This window comes from Phyllobates terribilis, unplaced genomic scaffold, assembly GCF_046119375.1.
Source record: "Phyllobates terribilis strain yellow unplaced genomic scaffold, ASM4611937v1 Scaffold_11__3_contigs__length_659146591, whole genome shotgun sequence".
Taxonomy (NCBI): domain Eukaryota; kingdom Metazoa; phylum Chordata; class Amphibia; order Anura; family Dendrobatidae; genus Phyllobates; species Phyllobates terribilis.
In genome coordinates, this window is record NW_027362771.1 from 190,549,945 (window position 1) to 190,564,326 (window position 14,382).

The 14,382-nt window shown below is 44.1% G+C and overlaps 1 protein-coding gene across 1 annotated transcript in view; it reads right to left on the reverse strand.

Moving 5' to 3' along the window:
- MET (MET proto-oncogene, receptor tyrosine kinase) overlaps positions 1-14,382 on the reverse strand; it is a 166,902-nt gene that overhangs the window by 58,856 nt on the left and 93,664 nt on the right. The window contains exons 4-5 of the mRNA XM_073651913.1: positions 10,315-10,449; positions 8,691-8,864 (exon numbers count right to left, since the gene is read on the reverse strand). Of these exons, the coding sequence (XP_073508014.1) occupies positions 8,691-8,864; positions 10,315-10,449 (309 nt within the window). The remainder of the gene's footprint in view (positions 1-8,690; positions 8,865-10,314; positions 10,450-14,382) is intronic.

The following is a 14,382-nucleotide window of genomic DNA, read 5'->3' on the forward strand; positions in this document are numbered from 1 at the left end:
TCAGATATCCAGTGGCATTGAGGTTTCCATTGATGAAGAATGGCCCCACTATCTTTGTACCCCATATATCACACCATCAATTTTTGTGTTCCAACAGTCTTGGAGGGATCTATCCACTGTGGGTTAGTGTCAGACCAATAGCGGTGGTTTTGTTTGTTAACTTCACCATTCACAAAAAAGTTTGCCTCATCACTGAGCATAATGTTGTGTGTAAACTAAGGGTCCTATTCCAATTTTTGTTTTGGACATTCTGCAAATTCAGTGCGCCGATCTGGGTCATCCTCGTTGAGATGCTGCAGCAGCTGGATTTTGCAAGGGTGCCATTTGTGAGTAGCTAAGTAGCTAATATCCGCCGAAGGGATGTTCGACTGATGCGACTCTCCAGTGACATGCGACGAGTGCTACGCTGTGGGCTCTTGCTTTGCTAAATGAAGCTAGGACAGCCACTGATGTTTCATTAGTGACAGTTTTCTTGCGTCCACATTTTGGCAAATGCAACACTGAACCTGTTTCACGAAATTTGGCAAGCAGTTTGCTAACTGTAGCATGGGAGATGGGTGTCGTAGGGTGCCTTGCATTGAAATCTGCTGCAATGACCCGGGTACTGCGTTCACCAGACATCAACACAATTTCTATCCTCTCCTCAAGTGTTAACCTCTGCGACATGTCAATGGCTGAGAAAAACCTGTCCAGGAACGTTAGGACATGTGTCTGTATTCATGTGAAGTAGGAAGCTCCACCCTCTTTCATTTGTAGGAAGGTGTGCTCCACTAATACTACTGGACAAGAGGTGCTGAGGTAAGAAGAGGCTGCTCACACTGCTGTCTACCCTGCATTTCTGATATAATACTGGAGATACTGTCACGGGTGTGTCGCCACGAAGATCGTCACGATTACACAGCCTGACTTCTCGCAGCTGAGTTTTTGGTGTTTTGTGTTTTTCGGCAGTGAGGGAGTTAACTCTCTCTCTCTGTGCTAGACGAGGTCCAGCCTCGCCCAACTGCAATCAATGCTGCAGTAGTGGGACTCCTTCAAATGCCTGCCGGTCTGTTAGGGAAGTGTCGGTGAAAGCATTTCATACAGACAAACAGAGCGGATCGTGGTATTTTGGAATTCTGAGCTAAGTGTATTTGGTGTGGTTTTTCCCTTCCTCGCTTTATCATTTATCTCCTTTCCCGTTGGTGTTCCCTCTGTAGTTGTGGTGTAGTTTTTGTACGCAAGGTGGTTTTTGGTTTGACCCTTGTACTGTCTCGTTCGTCTAAGTACTGTGTGTTGGCATATTATTTCCTGTCCCCTATTGTTGTGATCGGGGTCCTTCTCAGGACTAGATTACTGAGGTGCAGGGATCCTCAGGAGGTAGGGGTTACGCTGGCGGCCTGGACCTCTGTACCTTTAACAGTACCTCCAGGTAGAGGGATTAGTCAGGGCCCCAGCTTAGGGTCAGCTTAGGCCCCTGACCTCCTGTACGCAGTGTCAGTGTGACAGATACTAGGGGTGCTGAGGAAAGAAGAAGCTGCTCACACTGCTGTCTACCCTGCCTTTCTAATCTAACACTGGAGTAACCAGGGGTACTGTGGTAAGAAGAAGCTGCTCACACTGCTGCCTACCCTGTATTTCTGCTCTAACATTAAAGTAACCAGGGGTACTGTGGTGAGAAGAGGCTGCTCACACTGCTGTCTACCCTGTATTTAAGATATAATACTGGAGATACTAGAGGTGCTGAGGAAAGAAGAAGCTGCTCACACTGCTGTCTACCCTGCCTTTCTAATCTAACACTGGAGTAACCAGGGGTACTGTGGTAAGAAGAAGCTGCTCACACTGCAGCGTACCCTGTATTTCTGCTCTAACATTAAAGTAACCAGGGGTACTGTGGTGAGAAGAGGCTGCTCACACTGCTGTCAGCCCTGTATTTCAGATATAATACTGGAGATGCTAGAGGTGCTTAGGAAAGAAGAAGCTGCTCACACTGCCATCTACCCTGCCTTTCTAATCTAACACTAGAGTAACCAGGGGTACTGTGGTAAGAAGAAGCTGCTCACACTGCTGCCTACCCTGTATTTCTGCTCTAACATTAAAGTAACCAGGGGTACTGTGGTAAGAAGAGGCTGCTCACACTGCTGTCTTCCCTGTATTTCAGATATAATACTGGAGATACTAGAGGTGCTGAGGAAAGAAGAAGCTGCTCACATTGCTGTCTACCCTGTCTTTCTAATCTAACACTGGAGTAACCAGTGGAACTGTGGTAAGAAGAAGCTGCTCACACTGATGCCTACCCTGTATTTCTGATCTAGCAATAAAGTAACCAGGGGTACTGTGGTAAGAAGAGGCTGCTCACACTGCTGTTTACCCTGTCTTTCTAATCTAACACTGGAGTAACCAGAGGTATTGTGGTAAGAAGAATCTGCTCACAATGCTGTCCATCCTGTATTTCTGATGTAACAATGGAGTAACCAGGGGTAATGTGGTAAGAAGAGGGTGCTCACACTGCTGTCTACCCTGTCTTTCTGATATAATACTGGAGATACCAGAGGTGCTGAGGTAAGAAGAGGTCGCTCACACTTCTGTGTGTCCTTTCTTTCTAAATAGAAATGTAAGTATTTCCAGCTCATAGCACTGCACATGCTCCTACTGCACATGCTCACAGGCACCCGTACTAACATTCTAGGTCAGGTTTCCCTCAGTGAAACAAGCTGACAGTGATTTTAATTCTATAGTGTACCTCTCCAGACAAAACGATTGAGATTTGTTAATTAATTGCATTTTGGATTTTTTTTTATAATGACATTTCCTTTTTTTATAATTTTTTTTTTTAGATATCCAGAGAACCCCTTTAATGGAAATGCAGTTGGGCATCGTTTTGTACATATGAATAGATAACAAGTAGACCATGATGTCCATTTGTAGGTAAAGTTTATGAAATATGTGAAAATGAAGGTCGCAAACTTTTGTATAAATAAAGCGCAATCTCCTAGTCTGATTTGATGGTTATCAATGACACACAATTAATTAAAATCACCACACCCGTCATACATATATTTGGAGTTACATAATTACTAATGGTGGAGGCAATGATACATGAAGCACGCATCACTGTATCTCATTCTTGGCCTCCAACATGCAGCAACCTCTAACACAAGAAGACGGATAGCAGATGTCTTGTAATAAATTTTACATGTCTGTCAACATCACAGCTTCATGTTTTGCCATGAGAAAACCGGCTAAGCATTTCTGCTGCTCTAAAATGTATAACTGGCATCATAATTTACTGAATTTACTAACTGAAATGAAGAGAGAGTACTTGGGCGACCAAGGAGGATTATAAATATATTACGCTACATGTTATTAACACATTTTAAATGATACATTTTTAATCACTTATATTTTTATATTCTTGCAAGAGATAAGGTAAACCTTTTTGGGTTGTGATGTCATGAGCACAACCATGGGTCCATACATGCTAGGGACTATGTACACATATCTTCTCTTTTTCTGTGCATCACCATATGGTGCCTCTGTAAATCATCATAATTTGTTTCTTTTATTTTCTTAATTTCTACAGATATCTAATTTTATATACATTAATTTGTAGAAATGGTATTTCAGGTAGGACTATGTATAGAGGAATAACTAAATAAACGGTTGTAATAGTTCATAACTAGCATGTCCAAATATTTGTGGGAATTACCAAAGTTCTTGAAAACCCAGATAATATAATGACAAATCTCTCATCTTAGAAAAGTCAAAAGAAGACACAGTGGGGCAGATTTATCATTGTGCTGTAAATGAGACCAAGGAATAAAAGAGTCCTGGGAACTCGCTTGAATGACTTGTTCCAAATTTATCAAGCAGCTAAAAGCATTTTTGAGAAGTTTATACAGCTACTTCTACAAAATCTACATCTAGCAATGAACAGCAAAACACATTCACAATACAGCTCTAACATTAGGCTAGGGGGAAGAATGAGTTGGAGGTTTTTTTAATAGTCCCAAGATCAATTGCAAATGTGTAAAGTGTAGCGAGTGGCCCCAACATAAGAATTGGAATGCTTTTGGGAATGTATTCTCGGAACATCTTTACATTCAAAGCCAGACAACACAAGTTTGACAGGTCTAAGACATATGTCAAGAAGCGAGTGGACCCTATAGAAAAGTTCATAATAGGGCTCCCATCGTGGTGTCAATTTTGCCCTCCACACCATTTTCACAAGTCATTATAGTGGAGCTCGACAGCAAGGCCAGATGCTAATAATGGGCAGGGGTTGGAAGAAAATAGCAGTGTTTTTCTAATCTTATAAAACCTCTTTAATACTTAATTATTATAGATTTTTTAGGTGACTCACAATTTAAGTTATGTAGTGAAAAAATGCTTTCTAATGCTTTCACGTTGTCATAAACTGCTTAGCTTGAAGGGACTTAGAGAAAAATACTGTGAGAGATAAGCAAGTAAAATCTTCCTGTCATCACAATGTGACAGAGGCAATTTATATAAGCAGTCCGACTAATGAATCGTCACATAAAATGATTTGTCTTGTTGCATTAATCATTCTCACTACATCTAGAAATGACTCTAATTAAAGCATTCCCATGAATAAAAATAGTATAAAAGTAAATAGGAAACAATACTTAAATATGTGCATGCGCTGTGATAACGGAGCTCATCTAATTACATCCATTGGCTCAGTGGAAATCCTCTTAATACACCATACATAGACAATTCTTAATAGCACTTTAATTCATACATTGGCAAGAATAGCTAATTCAAATTAACTATCGCCTATCTAGACAACATGTAAACCTTTCCAATATACATTATGAAACACATTGTTAGGTCAGGTTACATGCTCATATGATGGCTGCAACATTTGAACCCCATGCAACGCATCAGAGCAACTTATATTAAAGGCAACCCGTCACCAGGTTTTCCCAATAAAAAGTATGGACAGAATCTTTGAGCCCTCTGTTACAGCATTCTGGTATGCTGTCTATATGTCCCCAATCCCCAATGCAAGGCATAAAAAAGACCTTTTATTATGCTCAGAAATGGTGTGGTCTGGTCCGATGGGCATCTCTGGTCTTGCCCCAGCGCATCTTCTCTTCTTACGAATGCCATCCTTTCTCCCTGCTTGATGTGGATGATGTGTCCTACGTCATCCACACAGTGTCCACCATCACACTCCTGAGCAGGCGTCCTTCTCTCTGCCCTGCTAAGGGGAGAGCAAAGCACTGTATTGCGCTGAGTAAGGCCAAAGAACGCCGATGACCTGTAGGTAAAGCCTGCGCATGCACACTACAGTGCTTTACTCTGCCTTCAGCAGGGCAGAAAGAAGTGCGCGTGTGCAGTGGGCTTAAAGGTGCTGGCAATACTTTATACATATTTCCTCAACCCTCAATCTACTAAAATAGTAATGCATGTCCTCATCATCTCCCACCTCGTTTACTGCAATATCCTCCTCTGTGGCCTCCTTGCTAACAATCTCGCACCTCTCCAGTGTGTCCTTACCGCTGTCTGACTAATCCACCTCTCCCCAGCTACTCCTCTGTTTCTCCCCTCTGCATATCCCCTCATTGGTTCCCAATTCCCCAAGGTATCCAGATTAAACTAACATTGACCTACACAGCCGTCCATAATCTCCTCCACATATCTCTAAACTAATCTCCCAGTCTCTTCCAACACGTAATTTCCGGTTCTCCCAAGACCTCCTCCTTTCCTCCACATGAATACGATCCTCACCCAATCGTCTCCAAAACTTCTCTCGAGTATCCCCCATCTTCTGGAATTCTGTGCCCAATGTCCAATTATCCACCACATTGGGAACTTTCAGAAGGAATTTGAAAACATATCTCTTCAAGAAAGCTTACGGCCAGCAATGACCCCGCTGCCACCTCACCACCTCGGGAGCTGCCACAACCCCTTAACCTACTGTTTCCTTCCCCATTACTCTGTAGACTGTAAGCCGGCAAGGATAGGGCCCTTTCCCCTCTGTACCAGTCTGTCATTGTTAATTTGTTGGTTGTAATCTACATTATTTTGTATGTAACACCGTCTCATGTACAGCACCATGGAATCAATAGTGCTCTAAAAATAATAATGATAATATTGGGAAAACCTGGTGACAGGTTCCCATTAACATAGAGTTCTAAGTTCAGTTTGGTGCAACTGTGGGAGATTGGGGTGTTGCTGTAATATGGACCCTCAAATATGGTATAATAATACATACATAAGCAATTAACAGGTTCACATTTGTAGACGTTTCCATATATGTATATTCTTACTTATAATTTGCCCTAAAAAAACAGATGATAAAAAATGTGAGTATATCCCAAATGGGAAGGTACTGCTGTGTTGGAAGACAGGTACTGTACAAGTAATTACAGCAGCATCATATCCTACAGGTAAACCCCAATCTAACTAGGTGACCATGTATCCACAATAGTATTGATACACATAAAGCAGGTATGCTCACCCATAAAGTGCTGCAGTGCCAGGTGCGTCAAAAAGGAGAGTCCCTACGAGCGTTTCACGTAGGCTTCATTGGGGGGCACCGACGAAGTTGAATGGGTGGCCATAGCTATATATGCATATGCACCTTTCTAGGCTTATATGCTGAAATGTATTCAAATAAAAAGATAACAGACCTTGGCTTCTTTAACCCCTTTATGACCTGAGCATTTTCCGCTTTTGCGTTTTCATTTTTTGCTCCCCTTCTTCCCAGAGCCAAAACTTTTTTTATTTTTCAGTCAATATGGCTATGTGAAAGCTTAATTTTTGTGGGACAAGTTGTACTTTTGAGCGACATCACTGTTTCTACCATATCATGTACTGGAAAACGGGAAAAAATTCCAAGTGCGGTGAAATTGCAAAAAAAGTACAATTCCATAGTTGTTTTTTTTTACCACGTTCACTGAATGCTAAAACTGACCTGTCATTATGATTCTCAACATCATTATGAGTTAGTAGACACCAAACATGTATAGGATCTTTTTTATTTAAGTGGTGAAAAAAAATTCACAGTTTGCTAAGAAAAAAAAAAAAATGGTGCAATTTTCCAAGACCTGTAGCGTCTACATTTTTCGGGATCTGGGGCCAGGTGAGGGCTTATTTTTTGCAAGCCGAGCTGACATTTTTATTGATACCATTTTGGGGTAGATCCAATGATGTTATTGCTCGTTATTGCATTTTATTGCAATATTGTAGAGACTAAAAAAATGTAATTCTGGAGGTTAGAATTTTTTTCTCGTTATGCCATTTACTGATCGGATTAATTCTTTTTTTATATTGATAGATCGGGCGATTCTGAATGTGGTGATACCAAATATGTGTATGTGTGTTTTTTTTATTGTTTTATTTTGAATGGGGCGAAAGGAGGGTGATTTAAACATACATACATATACATATATATATATATATATATATATATATATATATATATATATTTTAAACTTTTTTTTTTACTTTTTGCATGCTTCACTAGTCTTCATTGGAGACTAGAAGCAGCACTTGTCTGATCTCCTGTACTACACATAGGCGATGATCAGATCGCCTGTATGTAGTAGATTTGCTCACTTGCTATGAGCACCAACAGCTGGGTGGCGCTCATAGCAATCTGGCAGTGACAACCACAGGGGTCTCCTGCAGACCCCGGGTTGTCATGCCAACCCATCGGCGACCCGCGAACATGTGACGGGGTCGCCGATGGGCAGGGCCAATGATGCGCTTCATGGAAGCACGAGTTAAATGCCGCTGTCAGAGATTGACAGCGGCATTTAACTGGTTAACAGCCGCGGTTGGATCATGATTCCACCCGCGGCTGTTGCGGGCACATGTCAGCTGTATAGATCAGCTGACATGTGCCTGCACCAATCAGGGGGATCTGACGTGGGGCGTACTATTATGCTCCACGTCAGAAAGGCGTTAAAAACTTTCAGGGCTAAAGATGTAGCTTAATTTTTACCTACGAAAAAAACTCTTTTCTGCAGATACCTTGGAATAAATCTTTAAGTAAAGCTCAGCATCATTCCCATTGATATAGTTAAATGTTTAAACCCAAAAACTTGAAATTAAAAATTAGAGAGAAAAGTTATATCAGTAATACAGTCAAAATGTACTGTATGAAATATATTGCATCACATTACAACTGGGAAACAGGTAGTGGATGGTACAAGACTGGGAGTGTAAGCCTGTCTTGTGGGAGCCATGGCCAAAGACATGCGAGTTTAGAAGAGGTTTCAATATTTTAACAGCATTATAATATTTTTGTAGATCTGATTCCTCAGCTGTTAAAAGGAATCTGTCACTAGGATTTTGCTACCCCATCTGAGAGCCGTATGATGTATGACAAAGACCCTGATTCCAGCAATGTGTCACTTACTGGGCTGCTTTTACTCTTTTATTTACTGATCAGTTCTATAATGCTGAACTCTGTATAACCCTGCCCACACCACTGATTAACAGCTTTCTGTGTACACTGTGCATAGGCAGAAAGCTGCGAATAAGTGGTGGGGGCGAGGTTATACAGAGCAACAAAGATTATATTTTAGAATGGGAAAGTTAGGAAACATGTAACATGGGAGGAAATGATCTACAACAAATACTATACATACAATAAACCTTGAAAAGAACTGTGTTGATGCAAACGTCACCTATATTCTGACATACGTAAGTAACTGTAGAATGATCATTATACTCTTTACCTTACTCACGACAGGAGAGCAGATTTCTTGAGTCCATTCTTCATTAGAACAGTCCTGTCTTGTGGAACAATGATCTTTGCACCAGCCGCACTTCATATACGTAGGTGTTGAGATACAACTGCTGCAGGACCTGTGCTGTTCACACCCAAGGCCTAATAATGGCACCTTTATTATCTGTAATACACATGTATAGATGTGAATAGATGCTTCCTGCACTCACTGACATCATAGCTAATCCATACACATGGAGTGATAGCACAGCAGTGTTCATACATTTTGCTGTTTTTGGTAATTGTCATCACATTGAAAAATTACTTGTGAAAACACTGAAGACTTTTAGCATTTTTAACAGCATTTTTACAATTATATTATATTTTGTAATATATATATATTTTTAAGCGATTTTGTGGCGTTTTTCAATTCACATGGAAAATCCAGTGGGCAAAACAGAATAGATACCTTACTTGCATGCACTTTTGAAAAGAAGAAAAAATAAAATTCAAAAAACATCCCATAGACACCTAAAGCAAAAACACTTTATAAAGTAACATCTTAATGTAAACATAACATCTTAAAATAAAAATAATATCCTAAAGGGATTGTCCCCGTTTGGGACCATTTATATGAACTTAAATATTTTATGAACTTAAATACATATATTTGCGGCCAAAAATCATTTTTGCAATTGATTTTCATTCACAAATGTTGAACCAATTGCCTTTTATTGCCTTTGTGCTGCACTTTTTATTGCTGGCTGCAGAATGAGTTGACTAGGAATCTGTCAGTGAGTTTCTTCTGATGGTCTTACCAAGCTTACAAACTGGAGAGTTTGCAACTCTTTTATCTGGCTATTTCTGTGTTTCCCTTTGATTGATTTATGACCACAGACTACATTAAAGTTTAAAGTGCAGGCAAAAAAAGCCTGTAAAGGCCAAATGTGGCAAAATGTTTAATGAAACCCAATTTTCAAAATAATTTTTAACCCAAATTACATGCATTTAACTAAAAACAAATGTCCTCAAAGGTAGACAACCCCTCTAAAGTAACTTTTTTCTACTTTTTAGTGTCTAAAAAACACTAACCAAAATCCTCTTAAATATAATGCAAAAAAATGCCTTCTTGGCGTGCTCCATGTTACATTTTGCAGTGGCATTAAATTAGTTTTGTTCTCCTTTTGATTTCACATAATAAGGAACGTGAACATAGTGGAGTTTTACTATAGTGCCGTTTTCCTGCCAAGTAATACTTCCACAGCAACATTCACAGTAATCAGATATAAAAACAGTAAAAAGTTCTGCCATTACAATGGCCTCTTTCCTGTGATAATGAGGATGATGATGACATAAGCCTACTATTGGTTTATGCCTGACTTACTGCCATGGCAGAAATTAGCGACCTATAGTACAAAATGATGTTAACTGTATGAATGCAATCCAATATATCAAAAGAAATAGCTCTTGAATAAAACATTTTGTCGAGACATATTCGGATCAATCACAATGTATTTTATTATATCCATTATGATGTTTCAGTAATGCAGACTATTGATAGCCAAAATCCTATGTTATATTGAGTATGCAATGGTATCAGTCATAGCGGAGAACTCTGGCTGGTCCTGTCTTACCTTCATTCCTGTGCTAACTAAGATGTATCCGTTATTCTTGGATGTTTCATTAATGAGTACTGTTGGAGAAATAGGACGTGTATCAAGTGGAATATTAACGTGGGGTTGAGCATGACTAGAACGTGAAACAACCACCTAAAAACAAAAACAGAAAAGATTTTTAGTGGTTAATGGAGAAAAACACTCAAATTAATTTTTATTTTGATGCATATTTTGACTAAGAACATCGGTCCCCGATTCATCAAAGATTTAACGCCAAAAAAGTGACGTAAAAGCTTTGAAAAGTCTCAAAATTTTGTCACAACTCAAAGGTTAAGTCAAAATTTTGCATCTTTTGGCACTTACACACCAATTTTTCAAACTTCAACGGACCTGGGGTGGAAGAGGTCGCATTGGGGGCATTCATGAGGAGCTATGGTGTTCTGTATGCCAGAAATCTCACTTCAGGCCCTGACTAGAGTAAGATTACTGTCATAGCGCATGGAAGAGCTCACCACTTGTCAGACATTCCAGATTTATGAAGAGGAGTGCACCTCTTCATAAATCAGTAGCGTCTGACTCCACCATGCTCCTTCATCAGGACTGGCTAGAAAATCGCCAGTCTTAATGAATCGGGGCTGTAGTGGTAGATAAACACTGTAAATGAAAAACTGTTGAAAAATTATCACTTATTCCATATTTACAATATTTGGGAATATAAAATTTCAGGGGATGTAACATGACGCGCCCCCTGGGCCAGTGTTGTTTGGGGGATACCCGGAGCCGGATCAGATGGGGGTTGTAGTCTCCGAGTGGCGGTGACCCGGTCCGTGCCCAGGGTGTCAAACTCAGTGTGTGGCAGTCCTACAGATGTTGCTGGATGTTCTTTAGTGTCGACTACGCCACCCGTTGATTTGCGGTCAATACGGCCGCCGCTGCAGCAGGGTCCGCTGAGGCTGGTGGTGTGTGTGCAGCTTCTGGTAGTATAACCCCCAACGGGAGGGGTATAGCCTCAGGGGGTCAGTTGTAGAGGATGGTGGTTGTGGTGGTGCAGTGAGGATGGTAATCAGACTCAGAGTCGGGCTGTGCAGTTCAGGGTTTTTACTTACTGCTGTTGTGCTGGTCACTCCGGCCTTGAGTGACCGCCCGAGCCGTGCTGCGTCCACCAGGTCCTGGACTCGGCCAACCCCCAGGTAATTCTGGAGCGTGATCCTGAGCTCCCTTTCTGACGTTCCTTTTCTCTGGCCTTCCCCACCAGGGATCCACTTATGTCCGGCTCCCTCGGGCCTCTTGTTGGTAAAACCCTTGTCTCTGGGTTCCCTGACCCTATACTCGGTGTGCCTTCGCAGTGGATTTAGTGGGGGGTCGTGGCAGATCCTGCCCACAACCTCCGGTCTCTGGCTAAGGATTAGTGCCCTCCACCAGCTTGGGATCCGGTACCCTTGTGCCAACCCTTCACCCTTCTGGTTGTATTTGGGCTCTTGGGGTTCCCTCTTCTTCCCCTCTGGGTCCTTCTTTTCTCCTCTCTCTCTTCTTTCAGGACTGCTTGACCCTCTACAAAAGACTGACTGGTAACTGTCTGCCTGTCTGACCCTGATCTAAGATGGTTCCCACCTTATATACTCCCTCTATGTGTGAGCTCAGGTGACCAGCACCCAATGAGCTCCTAGCATTACCCAGACTGCTCCCCCTATCTGCCCCTACACTACTGGGATGTTCCACCCCCCTCCCACTCCAGCCAGGGACAGACACTGTCGTACCTGCACATAAACTGGTGGGAGTACCGTCGATCTGTCCCCCGGAAATGGGATGTATGTAGTGCATGCAGCCTACTGAGCTCAGTTCCACACTCCATCCTTACCCGGGAGTGGAATACCACACCTCTGGAGTGAGGTGCAATACCCCTGTAGCAGCCGAATCCTCAGGGTGCTACATTCCCCCCTGGTAAATCACAGCACGTCCTCGGGCTGTAAGAGAATAAAACATCAAACATACAAAATTTTTTTTTTTCATAAAACATAAACAAATAAAACATCATATATATATATCAGCATAAAACTTCTTCATAATAAACATTCTTATAAACTTTTCTTGTTCCTCCGGCCACGGTGCGACTTGTGACCGGGTAAAGTGCGACAGTCTCTTTTAGAAACACGGTTTCCTATAAAACCAGTAGGGGGCGCCTTAAAAAGCGCAACTATATACAAGGGGAGGTATGGCCGCTCTCAGTCCTCGGCCAGTGGGATTAAGGGACACACGGGTTAACAGTTCACTCTTGTCCCAACGGGGACATATTTAAAGCAGCAACAGTTCACTGTACCCCGACGGGTAACTATTTACAGTCTCTTTACCGTAACGACGGCGTCCTCCTGCTCCTTCTTTATCTTCAGACCCGTCCGGGTCCTCTTGCTCCTCCTCACACCGCAGCTCCTCCTCCGTCAGGCGATGTACATGGAGGGCGTAGGGTCCTTTGGCACACTTGTGCCGGGTGAACGTGACCTCGTCCCCTACGTACAGGTCACGACCTCTGTGTCCCTCCGGCAGATGGCTTTCTACGTCTCTGCGGGTTACAAAGACGTCGCCGGGGGTATGATGGTCTCTTATGAAGCCCCACCCATGCTGCAGGTTGAATTTAATCACAGTCCCGGTGGTACGGGGACCATGAGCTGCACGGGGGTTCCTCCTGGTCCGGCTCTTCTGCCCTGCGCTCTGTTCCTGCAGCCGCTGCTCACGGATCCGCCTCTCTTTCCGCTCTTGCTCGAAGGCTGCCAACTGCTGGCGGCAGCACTCCACTCGCTCTGCTGCGGCTGCCCGCGTTTCTTGAGTGAACCCCATGAGGTCTCCTCCGGTGGGGTCCCACTCGAATTGTGCTTCTTCTAGCGGGAGCGGGGTTCTCCTGACGGGCTTCAGAGCCGGAATCAGGGGCTCGCACAGGGGCCTTGCTCTTTGGAGTTCCAGTTGGTAGTACTCCTGGGGCCATACAAAGGGCTGCCCATCCGGGCACGTGTGCTGGGCAAATAGATCTTCGCCCAGGTGCGGCACTCGAGATGTTGAGGGCGCGTTGATGGTAGCGGCGCCCGGGTCGACCAGGCCTTGCGACCAGGCTTGGGGCACCCTAAAGGTAAAGGGCACCGTAAGGACGGCGGCGCCCGGGGTTACTCGGCCTTGCGACCAGGCCGGTGGCTCCGCGGAGGTAGGGGGCGCTGTTGGAATTGCGGCGCCCGGAGGTACTAGACCTTGCGACCAGGCCGATGGTATTTCCTGCTTCGCCGCGCTCAGAGTTGAGGCGCGTGACGTCACAGGGGTCGCGGCCGCGGCTTCTGCTTGAGGCCTAGTCTGGCACGGTGACGATGCAGCGACGGGCACGGCAGGGGGAATTTCGGGCTCTGCGACGGGGAGCTGGGACAGGTACACGGTTTCTCGGCTCGGGGTAGAGACGTCCCCTTTACCTGCCTCCGTCCGTTCAGCTCCATTCTCGGCGCCGTCTCCTGCCTTCATTCCTCCTGCGCCATCCTCAGAGGCGGTCTGTCTCCTCGTCTCGGGTGGCGTGCTCCGCTGACGGGTTCCGGTCTGCTGGGCCATCTCACGGCTCCACTCCGTCAGCGTGTCTTGCTGCACCTGGACCATCCTCCGTGCGAGGCCCTCCAGCGCGGTCTGTGCACACTCCCAGTCTCGGGGGAGCTGTGCTAGGATCTCCACTAAGCCTAGTGGGGTTGTTGCTTGCAGCAGGCTCCTGACCACTGGGTCGGTGCTGCCTGTCTCTCCCTCCATCTCCGGGTACACTTTCTCTGGACTCCTCTCCAGACTTCTTGTCTCCGGGTGCGCTCCCTCTGGACTCCTCCAGGCTGCACCCATCTTCGCTCCTTTGTTCTGTCTCCGCCCACATTGAGGGTGGTCCCGGGGCAACTTAGTGATTGTCAGTTCCAGGGGCAGTTCTCTCACGCTGATGGACACTTCCAGCATCACAGTCTCTGTTGGTGGGCGCGGTTTCCGCTTTTGGCGCCATTCTTCGACCTGGCCCACGATGGGAGGTGGCCTTTTGCCACCCTCTGGCACGCCCATAATGGCGTCCGCTCTTCCAAGGCGGGA